This window comes from Caloenas nicobarica, chromosome 8 (genome assembly GCF_036013445.1).
Source record: "Caloenas nicobarica isolate bCalNic1 chromosome 8, bCalNic1.hap1, whole genome shotgun sequence".
Taxonomy (NCBI): Eukaryota; Metazoa; Chordata; class Aves; order Columbiformes; family Columbidae; genus Caloenas; species Caloenas nicobarica.
The window spans coordinates 2,319,844-2,342,136 of NC_088252.1; the positions used below are offsets into that span (position 1 = coordinate 2,319,844).

At 50.7% G+C, this 22,293-nt stretch overlaps 1 protein-coding gene across 1 annotated transcript; it reads right to left on the minus strand.

Annotated features, from left to right (window-relative positions):
* Nucleotides 1-1,034: 1,034 nt before the first annotated feature.
* STK25 (serine/threonine kinase 25) lies at nt 1,035-21,799 on the minus strand. The gene is made up of 12 exons (XM_065640369.1): nt 21,616-21,799; nt 20,722-20,848; nt 13,783-14,013; nt 12,517-12,573; nt 11,289-11,397; nt 9,862-10,019; nt 9,420-9,605; nt 9,098-9,243; nt 8,112-8,226; nt 7,751-7,822; nt 4,166-4,302; nt 1,035-3,181 (listed from the first exon to the last, which is right to left on the minus strand). Exons 2-12 carry the CDS (start codon nt 20,770-20,772, stop codon nt 3,142-3,144), a joined length of 1,302 nt encoding a protein of 433 aa, XP_065496441.1. The 5' UTR covers nt 20,773-20,848; nt 21,616-21,799; the 3' UTR covers nt 1,035-3,141.
* Nucleotides 21,800-22,293: the final 494 nt, after the last annotated feature.

Sequence of the window (22,293 nt, forward strand, 5' to 3'; positions counted from 1 at the left end):
AGGAGCACAGGCTATAAAAGCCAGAAACATCACTACTCCTGACAAAAACTGCCTGCCTCTCACCTTGGCAAGCTTTGCAGCTGCTGAGGATTTTGGTGGCATATCAATTCTGTGACATACCCTGCGGCATTTTTACTTTACCAGAACTCTGCAGGAGTATTTTTTTGTCTTTGCTACAATCATGAGCAGTTTCCTTAACAAGAGCACAAGGAAAGAACAGACACTTGGTCCTTAATTGCTAGTTTCTTGCTAGCAGGATGTGCATTAAGGGAGAGATGAACCCATACTCTTGGTGCCTCAGGGCTTCACATCCCTGGTCTCATTTCAAAAAGCTTACAGGAGCGACTCCTGTTACATCAGATTAATTCACTTCCCTCTTTCAAAGTGGCTTTATCTCCATGAACCGTCACTGACATCCATGGACGCTCCTCCCGCCCAGGTGCAAATGGATCAGCGCTTGTGTGCAGTGAAGTTAAACGTGCTGGTGGGAGCGTTTAGAGAGTTGGGGGAATGTTAATTGTCACCTACCCAAAACACAAGCTGTACCCATCCTCAGAGCTCTGCGTGCTCACCCCGCTTGTACCAAAACTGCCCTTCCCCGCAGCACCTGCAGCCAAGAAAGGACAAACCATCTCCCAGCACTGGGCTGTTGAGCAGAGGTGAGTGCAAGCACATGATATTTAACTAAAGTCACCAAAAAAGCACACAAGTATGTTTGTCCGTCTCTCTTTTTGGCTCTGGGGAGAAAATAGCCGAGGCAGTACCACCCAGCTTCAGCGCAGACCCAACCGGAACCTTCACCTTTGTGTTTCTGCTTGGGCAAGGACAGGCACGGGCGAGGTTTTAAACACAGGCTTAAAATGCCTTTCCCCGCACAGCGCATTTAAGGGGTCTGGCTCACGGGTCACTGTCAGACGGACACGAGGCAGGAAGGTGCAGGGAAAGACAAAGAAGAACCCAAAGAAAGTGCAGCTTGAACCAAATAGTTTTTCCCTAATAATACCAAGTTACACCAACCACATTTGTTTTGTTACTTTATTGAAAGTGGCAGATCCCTTGCAACGGTTTTAAAAACGAAAACCCTTGTTGCTTTGAATACTGGACAAAGTTTGTGGGAATTGTTGCCTTTAAAAAGTTGACTCATTACACTGCAGTGCATGTGAGTACTAATATAAGGTACCTTATTGACACAATTTGCTACCGTCACAAACAGCAACTTCAAAAGCAGCAGGAGCCCTTCAGCCGCCTCTGCCGGGTTGCAGCCTCTGCCTTCCCCCTCAGGACGGTTCCTGTCTGCACCTCAACACCTTCTCCTGACGAAAAACAATGGGTTTGTTCTGCTCCTCATAAACGCAGGCTCCGGCCGGCTCTCGCCCCCAGACAGCGCTCGCAGCCACCTCCAGCAGAGCAAACAGCAGCACCTCTTCTCTGCTGGAGACGTTCGCGGTGCGGCTGAGCCTGTATTTATCCATCGGAGAGGAAGAGCAAAGGAGGCCACACGCTGAAGCGAACACTGCACGCTGGGAGGAGGGGACGCGTGGTCTGTCTGAGCTGCTTTTAGCCCAGCACTTACAATCTGCAGGTCTGAATCAAAGTACCAAAAACTAAGCCTTGTAACCAACAAAGTGGCCTGTCTTTTAAAAAACTGCTGAACAGCCACAGCTTTTGTTCGGGGTGGCTCTGGGGCGAGCCCCAGCATCCACACAAGCACCCAGGCAGAAAGATCTGGCTCTCTAAGGTCTTGCTGACTTAATGGGAATATCTTTACAGTTAGAGAGCAGATCTCTAAGCAACCAACTACCATAAGTTATTTTCATAAGTCTATTTTTCTACACCTTTAAAGTACAGGTTTAAGCTCTGTGCATTGACCTGGATTAAAGATTTGCTTCATAAACTAGTATTGTACAGAAAGCAAAGCTGGTTGGGGATGGCTCTGCTGGAATACCTTGAGCAGCCAAGACGGCAGCAGATGCTTTAACTTCTCTGCCAGCAAACACCAGCACGGCTTGTCAACCGGAGCAGAACCCTGGCTTCCACGAGCTGAGATCCCAGACTGAAACAAGAGCTGGAAAGAGACAGCAGAGAAGAAGGGGAAGGAGCCTGGGTCGGCTTTTCCAACCCAGCACCCACAGTACAGGGACACCGTCACCGCCAGCCATCGATTTAGACCCTTCTGTAGAGGACCGGGTTCTTGCCTCAAGAACTGCTACACAACGCTGATCTGCCCGTGGAACTGAAGCCCTGTCAGCACCTTTGGCTGGTGTGGTTTTTTAATCCTTCTGCAACATTTGGGCACGCGCTGTGGCGCGCGTATCCGGCTTAGAGACCAGGACTGCCAAACCCGCATACCCAGTTGCTTCAGTTGCAGAAAGCAGCACACAAAGGAACTCCACCAGCTCCCAAACCAGCCGCAACCCCTTTGCCTTCCAGTCCCTGGAGACACGAAGCAAGTTCTGCTGTAGCCTGAATTAGATGAACCGAGGTCTAATAGAGAATGATGTCCCAGAGCCACAAAAAGAACAGTCAGCAAACCCCAAACCCGTCCTCCTGTGAAACCACAAGCTGGGAAAGAGCAGCAGCGTATTAGCTCAGTGGCTGCTCCACTCGAAAGCTTTTCGTTGCTAGTGTGTGGAGTTGGATCAATCCTTCAGAACAACGAGAGAGCTGCTCTAATGTGTGGAGAGCTTCCAACCACACCTGTGCTCACACACAACTGCTCACAAACACTTCTTTAGGAAGGGCGGGAGGCCAAACCCATGGGATTCGCCTTTGAAACATATCTCAGTGGAAGAGAGTCTCCCTCTTTTCCAGCAGCCAGGCATTTACCAATAACAAGCTGTGAATCAAACCAAGCCAAAATGGATACATCCATAGGGTAACAATTAAAAACTGCATTGATTACATGGTAAAAACAATTAGACCACCCATCTCGGGTTCTGCAAAAGGTCTAAATTGTACTTGCATTGCAAACCCCACCCTGGGTTATCATGGTAACACGTATAATATGAAGGCTCTGAAATGTTCTGGAGTCCGTAACACAACGTTACATCCAACAGCAGATGGTGGTCGGGATGAGAGATGTCGTTCTCATGAAGCTGGAAAAAATCCTTCCCCCCTCCAAAGAGCAGCAGGGAACGGATGTCAGCGGGCAGAGCTGAGGTGGTTCCGACTGTGTGAAAACCTGCAGGGAGGAACAACGGGGGTAACTGGTCACACTGGTCACCGCAGCCCCGTGCACCGCGGCCAACTGGCTACGGCTGGACGTGTCGGTCCCACTCCCGCTACCAAACTTTCTAGATAAAGAAGTCTTGAAAGAAAAATCCAAGAAAGCAAAAAGCCAAGGCGGCACTTTTCTCACGCCGTTAAGATTCAATTTTAGGCTAATGAGAAATTTTGAGTGCTCGTGCTTTGCAGTAAGAAATCAACCAGGGTCTCTGAGGTGTTGCAAACCTCCAAAAAACCCTCTTGCCCTGATGCGCCGTCCAGCAGCGCTGTTTGCAGGCTGACCAAAGTGAACAACACTGAAACAGCTGCACCCAGCACACTCTGCGAGTCCCTCCTGCTCAGAGGCTGCAGAGTCTGCAGGCACCACCAGGACACTTCCCGTGACCTCTGTGCCTCAGCCAGAAGAGACAAGAGCGTTCTCCTTCCAGCTTTAGGTGATTATTCGATGAGGGGTCTAACCACTCCTTCACTGGTTTAATAACTCACTTCAGGAAAGAGAGTTTCCCACTCTCCGATGCTGGGCAAGCAGAGTGACTGGCTGCACGTCGTGCTGTAAAGCACATTTTTTGCCATGAAACGCTATTCCAGAAGTGATCCCGAGGACGTTTTGCATGGTCCTTGCTACCTGGGCCATGGGACCAGCAGGATGTCATATACAGATATATGCAAGAGGAAGGTGAACGGCAGCATCTTTCTGTACTCTGCAACGTTCATCTACACTACAAAAACCTGTTCAGTGTGAGAAAGGACTTCTGAGGCAGGAAGAACTGCTTCTGTTACATGAAAAGCAGTTAAAAGCAGTGACTTAGGGACTGTCAGGTCAGCTGTCATCAAGATTCACTTTTTGGGTGTCTTCAGCGCTCAGTGCCAACCTTTAACGTAGCCACGGGGTATGAGCACGGCTCGGATCCCTGCCAGCTCCGCGCCAGGGGACGCTCACCTTTGTACCCGCTCCACCATGTGTGCGATCAGTTTGTCCGAGATGCCTGGGCAGGACTCCTCGGCCAAGCTGAAGGCGTTCTCCAGCTCCTCCATGGCTCCCACGTTGCCCCCGGTCTGCTTGTGCTTGTCTTTCAGCTGCAACCCAGAAACAGGGCGTTAGTTCCCCACCTCCTTGCAGCAAGACAAGCAGCGCAGGACAGACAGGAGTCCCGTTCAGTGGGACTCCACAAGGGTGCAGGACGACACCCACACTCTTCTTTAAAAAAACATGAACAAAGAAGAGATCTTTTTGTAGGTCAGGAAGACAGAATTCCAATGTCTGGAGTTCAGAATTTCCTCCAGGTGCTAATAGCGATTCACATCCTTAACAAACAGGCCCTGATGTACTCTTAAACACCATAAATCATATTAGAAATGGATCAGCAGCCCCAAAAACCCATATGTAGTAAGAGAACAAAGAACTCCAGCTATATCTGAACCAGTGTTGTCACCTTTGCTGCTAACGACAGCAGCCAGACACACACAAAGGCTTGCTGACAGGCAGGGCAGAAACTATTGTAACACCAGGAGTTAGTTACCACCACTTTTAATAACCACAAAAACGTGTGAGTTGCTTTTAGTGGCTGGAAGGCCAAGGGAGACTACAGCCACACTACAGATTCAGAGCCGTTTGGCCTCAAACGCTCCTCCCGAGAAAGAGCTTTTCCCGGGGGACCAGGGAATGACAACCACACGCCAAGACCTCCAGGGGCAGCATCCGACCTGGGTGAAAAGTCTCCGCTCACATCTGTCATGGTCAGCACACCCCGAGCCGGCCTCGCTGGCCATGAGTCGACTGGTGGTTCCAGTTGTTAATTGGAACTGGCTAAACCTCTGGCATTAAGGAGCTCCTGACAGGTCATGGATGCTGAGCCTGAATGATCTCTCATTGGAGACACCCAGTCTCATCCTCTGCAGCATTTCCCCGCCTCCTTCACACAAGCAGCTCGTGTGACAGCCTCTTCCCGACTGTGCCTCATTATACAGCGAGCTGAACAAAAATCAAACCTTTCTGTTGAACAGGCAGTGTCTGCCAGCTAACCACTGTCCAGTTCAATTAAGCTCCTGTTAGGCGGTGCTGATTAAAGGGCTTTACATAAGCCTCAGAGTTGTTTGCCTGCAGTTCTAGGATCAGCCTTTCCTGTTGCCGGAGCTCACCTTTTCTCCACGGTGCAAAAAGCAGGACAATGTGAATGCCAATCCCCAGCTGGAGCCGTCCCTGTGCTCCATGTCCTCCGCTGGAAACAAAAACCCAAAAAGAGCTGCTGCCTCTTCAGTGGGGTAATTGCTCACTAAGGCAAAGCCTCAGCTGTGGGAGCAACTCGCACACACCTCTGCTCAGCCAGAAGTGGCCGTGGGCATGAGAGCAACTCAGTTACACATCAAGGACACAGATTTCTTAGGCCAAAAATAGTTGTGATGCTAAAGCCAAGGATTTTATTTGATGTCTACCTGATCAAGGACTACCTGCCGCAGAGCAGAATGCGACACAGGGTCCGTCAGGCAGCTAAGCTCCGGTTTCTGATCAGCCTTTGATGCCAAGCCACTGACCTTTAGTTCGCCCAGCAGCCTGTGGTGTGAGCAGTCTGTGTGATCCTGCTCCTTTCCAAGGCAGAAGAACTTTCTGAGGACTAGCAGGGGGGCGGACAGCTGTACTGCACACAGCCTGGCAGCTTGGCTTCTATCCACTGCCCAGCCCTCCAGGCCCAAATCCCTTTCCCCCCTTCCCCTGAGAGGACAGACACATTTTCAGCTTCACAGCTGCCCCCATCTCTGTTAATGACCCACCATGGGTCATTTTCAGTATTAACATCCAATAATATACACACCCAGGGAAGGCATGTAAAAGATTATGAACAGCATCTCTCTAAGATTTCAACTCAAAAAGCCTATGAGGCACTAATACGATGGTGAGAAGCAGAAAGTCTGCTGTTGGTAGGAAACTCAAACTGAAAAGAACAAGTGCAACCAGCGGTGGAGCAGATTTCCTCCTTAGAGACTTGGAGAAAAGTTTTCTTCCAGCCCCCTGCTACCGCACACAGAAGCCAGGTTATTTCAGAGACCGCCCAGAACCTTCCCTGCACCTGACTTTACTGCATGGGATCAGCAGAGCCAGCAGAGAAGTCTAATCAAAGGAAAGGAAGACCAGCAAATCTGGGGCAAGGGAGTCAAACTAGCGGAAATGAAAGGCCCAGGAAGTCACTTCCCGCCTGGAACTGGCGCAGTGAGTTGGAAAGGAGAAGCACGAAGATGCGCTCATTGGTTTGGAGAACTCACAGCTCTGAGAATCCCCTCCCCGAGAAGGCTCCTAAAGAGAAAGGACTGAGAACCAGATGTCACTGATTACGCTGCACGAACAAACTGCCTGCATCAGGAACCAACAATACTTTTATCCGTTTTTATCTCATAGGTCTAGGTGTACAAGACCCAGACCATCTGCCACATGCTCTGACCTCTGGAAGTCAAGCCCAGTGGAGTAGAGAAGAGGCCAGTTAACTAAACTCTCAATTTCCGAAGCGGTGCTGTCTCAAGAGTACTGCATGCCTACTTTTCAGAACGACCTCTGCTTCCTTCCCTGCAGCAAACCCTCCTTCTACATAGCACTAAACCTGAGGAAAGAGATTTAAATCCAGAGGCTATGCCTGAAGAAGCACAGCTCTCTGCTGGACCATCCCTGGAACAGCATCAGGATCGAGAAAAGAGCAAGTCATCAGGAGCAGAAAAAGGGCCGCTGACACATAGTGTCTGGGTTAGCTGTTTCTTCTGAAGCAGAACCTCCTTTCCTACACTCCTGCTGGAAACAGCAACTGAAGTGCGTAGCCAGTAGTTCCCTTATGATTATCATCCTCTTCTCCTCCCTTTTAAAACATCACCCAGCTGGAAAAACAATTCAGCTCTCTGCTGATACAGACACTACCCCATCACTAACGGTAGCTTTTACTGCAACTCCACATCCCCACCCAGAACACAAGGCAGGGAAACAGGGTGGATTTCCCAAACCATTTTCTCTGTCTCTCTTCCACAGGCCATACGGTAGGCCACTCCTTGGCATGCTATCAATAGCAGGCACGCACAAATTAAGAAGGTGGCCTAGCAACGGGCAAAGCCAGCTCCTGTTTTAATCCACCCACGTTCCCCTCAGCGACTCTGCTATGGGCAGCAGCACCCAGCGTGAGGACAGGGAACAGGCACGGCCACAGGCAAGCTCCAATTCCTGCCTGCCCTGACATGAGCTGCACGTCAGCCAGGGACAGGAGAGGCCAGAGCTGCCGCTGATAAGAAACGGGTCCTCTTGGGCCTTGTCCTCGCCAGCAGACACCACGGTAACGCAATGCTGCTGGGAACGCACGCATATTGGAGAGGACACTCAGGGACACATTCACTTTCCTAACACAGGGTATAGACCTCTGAACTGATGCACAATCCCTTAAACCTACTACGTACCTTACCCCACCTCCCTTCCCCAAATCCTTCCCAGTTACTTAGCCATGTCAGGTATCTCTTCATCTCCAACCACCACAGACACCAAGAAGGTTCTACTCACCTCCCCAAAAACTGGGTGAACAAGCGTGGAGAGACACTGTGACCGTGGTTGCCTCTTGATGGGCTCAGTAGGCTAGAACGCAACATGAAAAACGTTACAAGCACAGGCAAAGGCTCCCAGGGCACACAAACTGCCAAGCCTTCAGTAAACCCGCAGCACCTCCACGGCAGTCCCCCAGCAGGCCTCGGGAAAGGCACGGACTGCAGTACCCTGACAATGTGGAAGAGGCAACTCTGGGCCACTAGCCCTTGATACCAGACTAAAGCAAATTTTAGAACACAAGCGGCTGGTAGCTTTCTCAAGACCCTCAAAAGCTTGTGTTAGTTCAGCCCACTTCCAAAGGAACTGATGGCAAACAGACCTTCTGGGAACCATGAAGAGCCATTCCTTTGTGCAGCTTGCTTAAGGAGTTGGGGCGAATCGTTGGTGGGAATGTCCAGATTGGACCCTGGTCTCCATCTTCTGTGTCTACATCACTGCAAATGAAAAGGTGACGGTCAAGACAAAGCCTCAGCTCCACACATCGGGTGTTTTACCCATGCACTCCCACAGCCACAAGCTCTCCCTCCCAACTGTCGTATCACCGCAGGGCTCCAGGCATTTCTCTATCCCGGAAAAAAATCCTACAGAGAAACCACTACAGCACCACAGAGGTCTGAGCCCAGTACTACAGTGTATTTCCAAATCACCACAGCCACCTTTCTGCTCTAGCCAGCGTAAAGACAGTTTCAAGCAGTAGTTAAATTTAGGAGAACTTCAAGACAATCCACGCTCACAATTTGAGGGGCCAGGCTTAGATGTTGCAAGCCAGCTTCCCAGAGTCCTTGGTCACTTGAGTCACTGCCACTACAGGTGAAGAGAAGCTCTGTGACACCAGCCAGGCAACAAAGCGCCCTGTCCTCACCCAAGGAACATATCCTCCCCACCAGCAGCAAAGCTCTCTACCCACAAATACACAAACACACACAGCTGTTGCCACAGTTACTAATGCCTGTAGCTCTTTGGAAAGTTGACGTGTTTAACTAAATGTGCACCAAGAGCCTTGTTTTACTAGTTATGCACAGTCTAGACGTTTCTTGTTACTACTTCTGATTCCTTACACTCAGCAAAGAGGCTGTGCTGCTTAAGGCTAGAACAGAGTACCGGGTCCCAGCGCGCAGGAGGTCACAGACACATTCTTCAGTCGCTTGCTCCCACAAACAGACGCTCACAAAGCTCTCTGAGCTTCCGCAAGATCCCCAGCGCGGGCAGGGAAAAGCACAAAAGGACCTGAGCTGCTCGCAGTGGGCTGTCCCAGGGCATGCAGCGTGCAGCAGGGACACCCCTCCGCGCAGAACGCGTACGTACATATCAGAATCGCCAGAGCTGGAATCTTCTCCGTGGCCCTCCGACTTCCAGCGCTTGAATCGATCTATCAGCTCCATTAGGAATGAGGTTTTCTTGGTGTAGCGTGTGATGAACTTGTGCTTTAGCAACTCTTTAGCTGTCGGCCTCTGGAGCAAATAAGGAAAGCATGCAATATGTAACCGTCTCTGTACACGAACCATGCAAGCATACTGACTTCAATTCTTGCCAGGCTTGCCCGTCCTTTCCACAAGCTCAGTATTTTTTTCTCTCTTTGGCCCCTGCAATACTCTACCCAGATTCACAGGAGGACAGCAATACTCACAAATCTAGGATCCTTATTGAGGCAGGCTTCCACAAACTCCTTGAAGGGCTTGCTGTGGTGACCCTCAAGTGTTGGAGGGTTATTTTTGGGGATCAGAAAGAGAACCCTCATAGGATGCAAGTCAGAATTTGGAGGCTCTCCCTTTGCTAGTTCGATGGCTGTAATTCCGAGGGACCAGATGTCTGCCTGAAAGAAGAGCAAGAACAGTGACAGCACAGAGCAGCAAGGAGCAATCTGCAACATGGAAGCATGCAACTTTAGCACAGCTGAAGGGCTGATCACATAAGATCAGATATGGTGTTTCACATCTCATAGGCAAACTTCTCCAACAGACCCTGAACCGTAAGAGGAAAACATCATTCTTGCAACAAACAGCACTTCCAATCCCTGTATGAACCCTAGCACCATCTCACACACAGTAGCAATCCGGCTCCCAGCTCACCTTGAAGTCATAAGCAGACTGTTTGATGACCTCTGGTGCCATCCAGAATGGAGTCCCAACAAAGGTGTTTCTCTTGATTTGTGTGTCCGTCAACTGTCCAGCCACCCCAAAGTCAGCCAGTTTCACATCTCCTTGTTCCGAAAGCAGCACGTTGGCAGCTGTTCATGCAAATAAGCATTAAGGCCACTGGTTTCTGAATCATCTCCAGCCCACACAGAACTGAATACTGAGAACGGATCTCCTGTGGCATCCGCCTTTGCCCCAGAGAAAACCCTCAGCTGGGATTTCCAGCCTCAGACTCATTCTCATGCTCTGACCTCTGCTGTGTAACACGGAGCAAGTTCGTACACCTGGCCAGATCGGAAGGGGAATATTTCTAGGGTAGGAGCAAGGAGTAAATGTGAAGGGCCACACAGTCCACTACATGTGATTCACGGCTGCACAAAGAAGAGAGGGTAACATGGCCCAAGACACCTCAAATGGTCTCAATTTTTTTTCAGAGCAGCATTCAGCACAGGTTAAATAGAAGACCTTTCTAAATAGCTCACAAGTCCTGCTCTTGTACTGATTCCCATTCACTCAGGTTAATACAGTGGCACTGTTCAGTTTTTGGGATGCTTGGTTTTTTGTTTGTTTGTTTGGGCTTTTTTGGCAGGACTTTTCATTCCGAGAGAGACCCTACTTACAAACTTTCGGCATTTCCCTACTCTGCTGGTGGCCAACAGTCCTGCACGGCCTGCAGCACTAGAAACCTGGCGTCTCACATACGCAACGGAATCTTTTCTACCTATCTCCCTGCACGAGGTTGCTCTGCTCGGCTTGTTCCCCCTTCCTGCAGAGGGTCAGAGCAGTTGGCCACGTCTCCGCAGCACTGTCCCCTCACCCTCCCGCTGTCCTTCGATGCTCCGTGCATCCTCGGGAGGCAGATGCCAGGTCTCCCTACACTGCACACAGCCAACAACTATAAAAATCAGGAACAGGATAAGCTGAGACAAGCTGCCCTGATTTTCTAGGGCTGTGAACCCTGTGTGAGGACAGCTCATCTTCATGGTAAGTTACAGCCTCGATAACCAGCACACACAGGCCTTGGGGTCCAGCACTAAAGCAAATATCCGGACATAACTGAGAGTCAGCTAATATCTGAGCGTGCCCTTCATTGACTCCTTTGCTTTAGCCCCTTGCCTGTCCAAACTACAAATGTCAGAAAAGAGCTACAGATCCCTACTGTTACTCTAAACTCTAAAGACATGAAAAACATGAGTTGCAATAGACTGACAAGCATCAGATTTAGAGACAAGCAACCCAACAGGAAAAGCAGCACTAAGAAACAGCCTTTGAAACCTCTCGTATTATTGCTCTATAATACTTCTGAATCTTATGGTAGTAACATATCTTACAAGAAAGAGAGCCCAGCTATCCACTCGTACCTTTGATGTCCCTGTGGATCTTCCTCTCAGAGTGTAGATAATCCAAACCCTTTAGGATTTCTCTCAGGATAGTAGCTATGTAAGTCTCCTCCAGCGGTCCTGGCTTCAGCTGATAAAGGGCAGAAAGACAATTTTTAAGGAGGGTGACTGATGCCTTGGATTTTTCAGTCTCTCAGTTTGTTTCTTGGAAACCTTGGTCAAACAGGTCATACTCCGCAGGAAGCACCTATTGCACGCCTGATGCGCATTCTGCAAGCAGAACGCTGGACTTTGTATCTGGCAACACTAAAGGGAAAACTTTTGGGGGATTTTCTGTTAGTCTATTAAAGGCTTCCCCAGCCAACAGCAGGATGCTCATCTCTCACTCTGGCTTGGAAATACAGTGGTGAACAGAACATCTGAACAGATTTTCTTGTGCAAGTCTCTGCTAGCATGCAAGAACTGAATTTCAGTCACTGCAACAGCCCAGAGACAACTTCTTCCCCCTGGCTGCGGAGTATTGTGTCAAAGCTCTTCTCCTTTCAATCACTTCCCGAAGCAAGCCCTGCCTTCGCAGCGCAGTAACTGAGGTTCTGACACTGAGATGAGTTTTGCTGCTGCCAGCCCCCCACACACCCTTCCTCCGGGTCAGTGCAGGCTCGGCAGCTTTCACTACATGACCTTAGTTACAGCTCTGGAAAAACAGGCTTTATTATCCTAAGGAGAAAAGCAAAATTCTGTGACAGAATACACCACAGCAGAACTTTGCCCGTGTGTTTATTCTGCATTTGTATTCCCTCAAAATCTGGGGTAAGTTGTTAGATGCAATTTGTGTTATCAAACACCCGAGAATCCTGATTGTAGACGGGTTCCCCACTGAGCTTGATGCCGTGCAAGCACTAAACAATATCACAAACTCTTCGCAGGCACAGAGCTTTGATTAGGGGAAATATAGATTTGCACTGCTCAAAACCAACTGGCTGCTGTCACACTTCAGTTCACTGGCTTTTCCCATTGTAAAGCAGCAGAGCGTGCTAGAGAAGAGTGCTTTGACAGCTGAGCGCCGTGCAAACATTCCCTCTGTCCTAGGACACACAACAGCAGCATGTCTGTCCTGCACTGCCTACCCTTCCAGCACAGGGCTGTCAAAAAGATGCTATGTGGCAAATGAGTGTCTGGCTTAAGGACATTTCACAAACCAAGGTTCCACCCAACATTTTTCATGGTCCAGAGTTCACCACCTACTTACCAAATCCAGGGCTGAACCTCCTCCTAGATACTCCATGATTATCCACAGCTTAGTGCCCTGCAAGCAAGAGCACAAATCAAGAGCAAAGACACTATTAAAAGCAGGCAGAAAAGTGAAACACTCCAGAGGCAGCAAGACACACGAGTAGTCCTGTATGCAGTCCATGAGAGGCTGCACACCACAGCTCTCAGAAGCTTACGGAGGGAGCTCCCAGCTCTCTCTTTCCCGCTGACACGGCATTGTAATGGCAGACCTGCCACCAGTACATTTCTTTCGCTTGGTCTGCAGTTTTATCTGAGCAAGCTTAGTGCCCCTATAGGCACCAGACTACACAGCCCACAGAGATATGCATATTGTCAGGTTGGAGACATTTAATTTCACTCCATCAGATCTAGCACATCTCCTTCTTGACAATGACAGAGGAGCTTTGGAGCCTTTGATCTCATTAACACAACCGCCAGCTTTGAAGGGCACGATAAACAAGACACTCTCATACTCCTCAAGAGAAGAGATTTCCAGACTGAGGTTCATAGTGTCCTGGTAGGAGATCAGAAGCAGATCCAGGAAACCACAGCTTGCCTGGTGTTTTCAGCAGAAGGCTGAGAAAATGCATTATGGCCTTTGAAAAAATACATAAGGAATAATCGGGATCCAAAGAGCTCAGGAACTGTTTGCTACAGACCCAGTGTTACATGCACCTCCAGCAGCCGTTGTGCAGAGGCTGCTTCTGGTCATCACTACTAGTAGCTTCCATTGGGGATTCCTAAACCTCTTCTCAATGGCAGCAGTATCAGCCCTCCCACAAAGACTCGGGTCCTTTTCTCATCAGTTCTGACGAAATGATGATCACAAGGTCACAAAGTACAGTTTCAAACTCCTCTTTTTTCCAGATGCATAAAGCCCTCAGCGATACTACCTTAAAACTGCGGCATTTCGGAAAAGTATTCCACAAACTTCCTATCAAGAATGGTCAAACTGGGGAGAGATCGGCCTCTTCGACAAACAATTTTCTCTCCAGTGAAGTGCCCTCCTCTTAGGACCACACTGTACCGGGCACCTCATTTCCATGTGCTTGGCAAGTGTCTTAAAGCCCAGCTTCCTATTAAGGCCACAGAAAGGCAGTGAGCAGAGCCGCTGCTGCTCCTGCTGCCACTCGCAGGCCGGGCGCCTTTCAGCACTGTGTGCCACCCTCAGCTGCAGCACCCGCGGAGATGCCGACCCCATTCCCAAACTGCTGGCAAGAGAATTGCCATGGCTTTGTCCTACCTTCAAGTAGGAGCCGTAGTACCGGGTGATGTAGGGACTATCGCACTGGCTGAGCACCGTAATCTCCTGCTGAATGTCCTCAATTTCGTCCTCAGCCTCCTCCAGATCAATGATCTTGATAGCAACCACCTCCTTGGTGCGGTTGTCGATCCCTTTATACACTTCACCGAACGATCCTTTGCCGATCCGCTCCAGCTTGGTGAACAGCTCCTCGGGATCCACCCTGGAGTGCTACACCGGAAAGCAGAGATGGGAAAAATCCACTAAGTCTCACAGCACCTGCAGAGTACCAAAAATACCCACCTGTACAGCGCACCCCCCTGCCTGTCCATCTACTGCGGCATTTAATTCACCCAAAATTCACATATCCTGAAGGGGCTCCGTGTGCTGAGAAACTTAACACAGAACATATCCAAGATGAGAAGACATGAAGAAGCCTTTTACACGGGCTTTCCATCCCTGCAGACAGTAGTGAGGGAGGAACGGGAGGGAAGCCCAGAAGAAGAAAGTCAGCAAGTACCTCTACGGAATGTGGCAGCTCCTTTGGGACAGGACTGCTCAACTGCAGGCACTAAACTTGCTCCACGAGCAAGCACTTGCCCACGCTCAAATAAAAAGGCAGGAATGGTGTACCAGAACCAGCCTTCTTTGGAAGATCTGGATGAGAAAATGGGCACCAGCAAGAGGCCATCAGTAGTTCACAAGGATGCTTCCCTAGTCTGCCTTCCTGCACTCAAAGACTGGAATGATCTGAAAGATTTGCACCCTCCCCTACTTGTTTGGAGGGTGAAATACTCCAGTAATATAAACACCAGTTCACGTCAGCCATCTTCTCTGCTGCAGCCTGATGGAAACCCAGCCCAGCTCTCTTCAGATGTTTGCAGAAGGAGCCTTGTGTCTTTTGGAAGGTCAGCAGCACAGAGGTCAGGCACCCGCCTGCCCCAGAGAAGACAGGAGAGCCAAATGGACACCCACCTGCTTTCCTGGAACAGCCTCTCCTCTGGCTGGCACGCCCAGACGCAAAAGCAAATACCATTTCCATTGTTAGACAAGCACATCAACTGGGAAGATACTAACACGATCATGAGTCTTCAAAGTTAACTCTTTATTAAGAGAAGTATGGCCAAGAAAGGGGAGAAATAAAAATTATCGAGTTCATTCTGCCCAGCTGTAGGCCAGGAGGTCTTGCTCTGCTTCATGCTACTAAAAGGCTCTTTGTGCTTAGTTTTTCTGACATTTTAAAAAAATCAGTCTAGTTTAAAAAAAAAAAAATCTGTAAAATATGGCCTGACCTACAGGAAGCAGCCAAGATGTTACAGGGAGGTTCACACACCCAGAACTACTCGGTCTCACCTCCAACAGGTCACCCAGAGGGACCAATTCCTCGCACAGGCCTTGAGCTGGCAGAGATTTTATCCGAGAACAGGGCAGCTGCATGTTTCCATCTAATACCAGTTCTAGCAGCAGACCATCACTGCTTAATGATTAAGCCAGCCAGTCACGACAGGTTGTTTGCCCTCTGTGCCCAGGGCATCACTGTATGGAGTTAAGCCAGGCCCAGAGCGAGCTTTACAGTCAGCTCACTCAACAGCATTTCCACGTGCATTCCAGCCCAAGATACAGAAGGATAAGCAAATATCCTTCTGCATCCATGGCAACACCCAAACAGGCTGTACTTCAACAAATGCACTGGAAACAGACTGGAGGGGACATGCAGAGATGAAAGAAACTGGAGATACATACCAGGCAGACAGGAAAGGAAGAGGATTTGAGCTTGAGAAATGCCAGGAGACAACAGGAGAATGATGCCTGCAGTACAGGGAGGTCTTGCTAGTCCAGGCTCACAAGAGGCCAGGAGCAGTTTCCACCTCTTGACCAACTAACAGGAAGGGGCAGCAAGGTGGCTCTGACATTCCCCTGCACAGTGACCTACCGCACCGTGAAAATGCCACTCGCCACACCAGCCACCCCACACACCAGGGGAAGGGAGAAAAAGAGTATCGTCTCCTAGAAGCACTTGGCTCAGCTGGTAAAGGAAACGCTATCCACATTAATTCTGCAGGGAAGCAACCCTGCAAGAAAAGCTTCCTCCCCCCCCATGTAAGCAATTTTTTCACGAGAAATGGCAAGGTATAAGTTACCGCTCCCCTCCTCAGCCTGGCATGGCACATCAAAGAATCAGGACTGATTCTTCAAGAACAGGACATCAAACAGAAGAGCACTGGCTACTGCAGGCAGCTTTTTACCTGTCAGGCTCTGCAATCACAGACAGCTTCATGAACAAGCTTCCATAATTCGATGTCAGATTATCTCATTTTCTGTGGAAAAAAGCAGCTCATGTACAGGCGGTGAGGGAGACAAACCTTCCTGATGAGCACATAGAGACTTTGCCCAAGGGACTCAGAAAAACAATACAACTCCGTTGGGCAGAATAGACAGGCCCACTACCTTAGGGTGGAACACAAAACTTCTTTTGTAGATACTGGATTTACCTTCCCAGTACCTGTCACTTCAAAACTGATCTGGAAATGCTTCAGAGCTCTCAGGTGCCAGGGCAAGAGTCCGACTCCATGGAGGGCCTGAGGATGTACTTCCCTTGACAGAGTTGCCAAAATCACACAAGTCACACCCAGCAACAGCCAGAACCTAGTGAAGGAGTACGGAGCAAAGCGGTAGAGAGTCATTCCAGCCACGGTTCCAGTCTGCTGGATGCCTGCCGGAGACCAGAGGCTGCTAAAAAATCTCTTGCTGCAAACACAGAGGAGGAAACAGGCCCGTCCTTGATTCAAGCAAGCCAGTGCCTGCCCAGTGGACCTCCTTGTGAACTGCCACTGAGGGCACCGCAGAACACGCTGCCAGGTGGCACCTTCGTGGAAGCAATCCTGAACTCCCACAACAAACTAAGACAGATAAAATTATGCTAGCCTGCAGGACATCTGCTCTGAAGCTCCTGTCCATCAAAAAAGTCCTGTCTGAGCTGCCACATAGTAACTCACTGCTGATGAGCAGATGTTCTGATCCATGGGCATAGAAGCCTGAGCACTCATGCACAATGCAGTTGTGGCAGGAACAGAGAGCAGGGCAGGAGAATGTATTCTGTGTAGCCTGACTCTCCCTTACTCCAATAAATCGGCACCCGTAGAGCGCTGCAAGGAGTGGTGTAACACACAGGATCTGTCCCTTTTCTAAATACAAACTGCTCTCACTGCAACTCATTAGAGAATCACCCTGGAGCTGCACAGCTACAAACACATCTGAAAAACTTCATTAGTACCAAGTAACGACAGCCAGCTGAAATGCTTTACACCTGCATAAATGAGCACAGGTGATCCAGAGAATCACAGAATCATTTTGGCTGGAAAAGCCCCTTGAGATCACTGAGTCCAACCACTCCTCCACCCCTGGCACTACCCCATGTCCCTGAGAACCTCATCTCCGTCTGTCCAACCCCTCCAGGGATGGTGACTCCACCACTGCCCTGAGCAGCCTGTTCCAATGCCCCACAGCCCTTTGGGGAAGAAATTGTTCCCCAGATCCAACCTCAACCTCCTCTGGCGCAACCTGAGGCCATTTCCTCTTGTCCCATCACTTGTTACTTGGGAGAAGAGGCCAACACCTTCCATGCTACAACAAGAAGGGTTGTTGCGATAGGACAAGGGGTGGTGGTTTTAAACTAAAGGAGGGGAGATTCAGGCTGGGCATAAGGAAGAAATTGTTGCCCTGAGGGTGGTGAGAGCCTGGCCCAGGTTGGCCAGAGAGGTGGTGGCTGAACCATCCCTGGAGACATCCCAGGCCAGGCTGGACGGGGCTCTGAGCAACCTGAGCTGGTGCAGATGTCCCTGCTCATGGCAGGGGTGGCACTGGGGGAGTTCTGAAGGTCCATTCAACCCAAACTGTTCCAGGATTCTATGACACTTATTAGCAACTGTCAACTTTGCAACTGCTCACCAGCTTGGGATCTTTCCGTTTTCTTCTATGTTCACAGAACCCATCAGAGCTGCAAAATGGAGCTCCAGGCCAGATTCTGAAGAGCTCCCTGACCAGAGCTGCTGCTCCTTGTCCTACTCCAACACGTAAAGCCTTTAAGGGATGGTCACATCACATTTTACTTGACTGAATGTCAACTACACAGCAGTTCTGGAGCAAAAAGCCTCACGCTGTTCCTCCCCAATGAGAGCAGTCAGACACTAGAGATGGCTCAGTCAGGCATGAACAGTGCACAAAGCGCTGTCTTGGTTGTATGTGCAGGAAGGGGAGGCAACAAGAGGGATGAGGACAATCTACTAGTAACGTGCTCTGCTTCTGCCCCCCAGGATCTAATCTCACAGCACAAGAAAGAAGGATGCTCTGTCACGACAGGTGTGTGGGCGTTTGTCATCACAATTAATGATGCCATGTTTTAAAACAGAGCAAGTCGCTGCAGACATCAGGAATTAAGAATTGCAGTGTGTTACAAGACAAGCCTGGCAGTAACACCAGCTGCTTCATGGGGAAAGAATGGGTTTGGCTGCTCTGCCACCTCCAGCTAGAGACCCGATAGCCACAGCCTGTGAGAGGAGACTAGAGAAGGAGGGTAAATATCTACCCTCGTTTCAAAGCTATTACCTGGAAAGATAAGCCGCATATTGGGAACAGAAGCAAATACCCTTTGAATCAGCTCAAGGTCTTCTCTCTCGGCTGTGTCTGGCTGGAACTCGCTCTCAAAAGAGTCATATTTAGCATCATGAGCAAGAGTCACACCTGCAGCTGCTGCATGAACCACAGAGAGGTGCTTAAACCCTTTTGGAAGTGAGAGTTCCTCAGTCTGGGGCAGGTCAGCATCAGAATCACTGTTCTATGTGGCAGAAGTTTGTAACAGAAGAAGACTGTCAAGGTCTCATTGCTTTAAGAGCTGAAGCTGACTGGGAGTTTGGCAGCCACCAAAGGTATATATGGAACTACAGCAGCATTTAGTGCTACTTCTGACTAGAGCACTTTCCAACCAGCCAAACAAACATCATTTTCCTCTGCCAAACACAGTGGAAGGAGGAAGTTGGTTTTAACAAACCTCAGCTACTGACCTCCTTTCCTCCATCGACTCCTCTCCTCCCCAACTTCCCACCCAGTATTACCCACATCGCACGCTACACGCTCATCTCTGGGCCACCACCAGAGATATCTGCAGCAGGCACTGTGTTCTCTTGGGGGAAATCAGCTTTGTACCTGGAAAGATTTGAAAGCTTCCCTGTCTACAGGAAATTTGTGCAGAGCTCTTTTCAACTGCTAAACCTGAGACGGTTTTCAACTTCTGTAGTATAGACAAGAGGGAAATTTGTGTTCAACACTTTGAAGCACACCAATTTGTCTGAGACTCCCAACTGGCTTCACAGATAGCATTCTTTTGCTTCAAAGGAGTGAAGTGTTACTTAGCCAGAGAACCTGAATGCCTTCTTCAAGGTCACATAAGGAACAACAAAACTAGAAACACAAGCTCAGGTCAGAGCTTTAAACGCTGCAAATACATCATCTAGCAGAGAGAGCTCCCAACAAAGACTGCAGGCCCACTGTGCGCTATGTACAAAGGGCAGCCAAGAAAAGAGAGAGAGACAACTACTGGAGGCAGGGAAACAGAGGCACAGAGGTAAAGCAGCCAGGGATTTGCCCAAGGTAACCCTGCATGTCAGCAACAGAACTGGGAGCCGAAGCCAAGTCCAGCCCCTCTCAGTTTTCACAGTGCCTCCCACCGCTCCCCAGCCTCTGGTGAACAGAACTGCAGGCCAGTTCCTCCTGCTCTTCCAGCAAGCCCCAGTTGCATAGGCTGCAGGGTCCCAGCAAGGGTTCCTGAGGAATGGACAACACAGGCTGCTTTCCTATTCCAGGCTCAGACCGAGAGTCATGGGAAGACAGAACGTGAGAATGCCCTACATCTGCATAATAAATTCTGAGATGAGACCACCAGAACTCTGATTAGCTTCATCAGTGAATGCTGGGTACAAAACAGCTTCAGAGCAACCTCCGCTGTAGCTACAGAACTCAGTTCTCAGCCCTAACCAGACAGTATCCTTTCCTATTCCTTTAATTTCCCTCCCTGTACCATGACTCACTCAAGCACTATATTTGCATTTAATTCCATACACACTTCAGGGAAACAGTTTATGTGAAAGACAGCATGCAAACTAAGATGCATTGCAAATCACTTTTAAATCAGAAAAGGCTTGGAGAAAGCATCATCTCGAACCACTAAGGCTTTTAGTATTATAATTCTACACCTAGGAGCAGAACAGAAAAATGCGAAAAATTCTCACAAAACACAGTTTAACAAGACCTACATTCAGTATTGACATCTGCCAATAATAAAACACACCCCACAACCAAATTCAGAAGAAAGAAGATTCAAGCCAATACTATTAATGTGGTTTAGCTTCTAGTCCCAAGCCATGACATCATCCTTCCACATTCCTCTTATGAAAATGTCATCATGACAAAAGGATTTAACTGCATCCACTGAGGCTCACATCTCTCTCAGAACGGTTAAACACTCAGTACCAAATATCACTACCTTTTATGCATTAAGGTTACAAGCACCAGTTTTCCCAGGCTACTGCTATGAACACTCCAGTAAGGTATGTCTAGCACAGCCTGCGCACACAGCTTTTCTGTTCCCATTTCTAGACTTCCCCTCCCAACAACAGAGAACAAATGATTCCAGTCTCCCTAAGAAGAGCATAGTTAACCTCAGAGAAAGGCAGCACACCGGGCGAAGAATTCCCTTTCTTTGTGGCTGGCAACCTAAAGCTGTCAGTCCAACGCCACCACGGACTAAGACACAAATCAATTGGCTAACAGGACTAAGCCGAGATGTGTGCAAGAGAGAAAAAGAGTGGCGAAACGTGATTTTCTGGGGGTGTTATGTTTGCTCTTGATACAAGAGTTTGAAACGAAATGTTAACCACCACTTACCTGGCTGGCAAATTCTCTCAAGTGAGCCATGCCTACGGGATGGTCAGACATCCGCTTCGGCAAAACCAGGGAGCGTTGGGATGTCGTAGCACAGCGGGAAAGCAACACTTTCTCATCCACCGGTCAACTGCGACAAGCAAGAACACAACAGCTCTGGCTCAAGGTTCTTGGAGCCTGGCTCATTCCCCAAAAGAGCTACTTGCATCGTTTTTCGCCTCGATTTGCAGTTCTCCTTGAACCTCAGCCCATTCTAAGCACGCCAGCCCCTCCTTGCAGATCCCATTTCTCAATTCTTTCCAGACATGCCCTCCAGATCTATCAAGGAACCCCACTTTAATGACGTACGCTGACAGAGCCTCAGGCACCATCACCTCAGCTTGCTCCCAGTATTACAGTTGTCTCTCCAGCACCACCCCCTCATCACCATCCCCAGCGTTATCCTGACAGCCCTTTCCTCCTAGCGCTCCCCAGCAATCCTGTCACTGAGGGTTCCCCTCGGCTCCCCAGCACACCCACTTGCAGAGCTCAGTTCCCAGCACACCTGCTCCTCCTCTCCAGGGAACCCCAGGCCTACCCCGCCCCTGGGTACACCCGCCAGTGCCCCCCGGTTCTGCCCCGGGCCCTGTGCTCCTCAGCAACCCTCTCCATGGGGCTCCGCAGCCACAAAGAGCCCCGATCCAGCATCGCCCCCAGCACAGTCCCCTCCAGGGCTCCCCCACCTCCCCACAGAGTCCCCGTGTCCCCCCCACGGCCGCCCCCCGGCCCCGCTCTGCGACCCCACCTCACACCTCAGGGACCCCCCGCCCCACGCCGGCCCCCTCCGCAGGGCCCCCTCAGGCGGATCCCCGCCCCGCACGGCCCCTGGGGCCCTCCCGGTCCCGGGCGCCGCCGCACCTACGGCGAACGGTCCCCGCCCGAAGGGCGGCGCGGTGCCATGCCGGGCCCTGGCGCACGGAGCCGCCGCCGAGCCCGCTGCCGCTCCGGGCTGCCCTGGGACACCGAGCTCGGCCGCGGCGGCGGGGCGGGAGCGCCGGGAGCGGGCTGGGGAGGGCCGGGCCGGGCCGGGCCGGGCGCAACAACACGGCGCGGCGGGGGACGCGGGCCGGGAGAAGCCGCGCCGCGCTGCCTGCCGGGAACTGTAGTTCCCGCGCAATGCCGGCCGGCGGCGGGGCCGCCCCCGCGGACTACAGAGCCCAGCAGGCGGCGGGGCGGGACGGGACGCGGCGGGAGCGGAGGGCGGGGCGCCCGCGCGGGGGCTGCTGGGACGGAGAGTCCTCCGGCGCGGGCTGCAGGGACTACCCATCCCAGCGGCCCCCGCGGCGCGGGCGGGGCGGGCGCACCGGGGCCCGTCCGAGCGGGGCCGCCTGAGGCCGGGGCCGCTCCCGCCAGCGCCCGCGGGCCCTGCCCGGCAGTCCGCGGTGTCCCCGGGCCGCCCCGCCCCTGCCCGCTGTCCCCGTGAGGACGAGGGGCCGGGAGCTCCTCAGCGGCGCGTGTCCCGTGGGAGCGAAGCTGCCTAATTAATGCCCACTGTGATTAAGTTGCAAAACACGTACCCGTCATTAACCGATCGGC

Excerpts from the sequence above, each read along its gene's own strand:
- STK25 (XM_065640369.1), bottom strand. The coding sequence starts at position 20,772 with ATGTCTGACCATCCCGTAGGCATGGCTCACTTGAGAGAATTTGCCAGC. Across the intron at positions 14,014-20,721 it reads TGAGAGAATTTGCCAGCCAG|CACTCCAGGGTGGATCCCGA; the intron begins GTAAGTGGTGGT and ends TTTCCGGTGTAG. Across the intron at positions 3,182-4,165 it reads ATGGTGGAGCGGGTACAAAG|GTTTTCACACAGTCGGAACC; the intron begins GTGAGCGTCCCC and ends TCCTCCCTGCAG.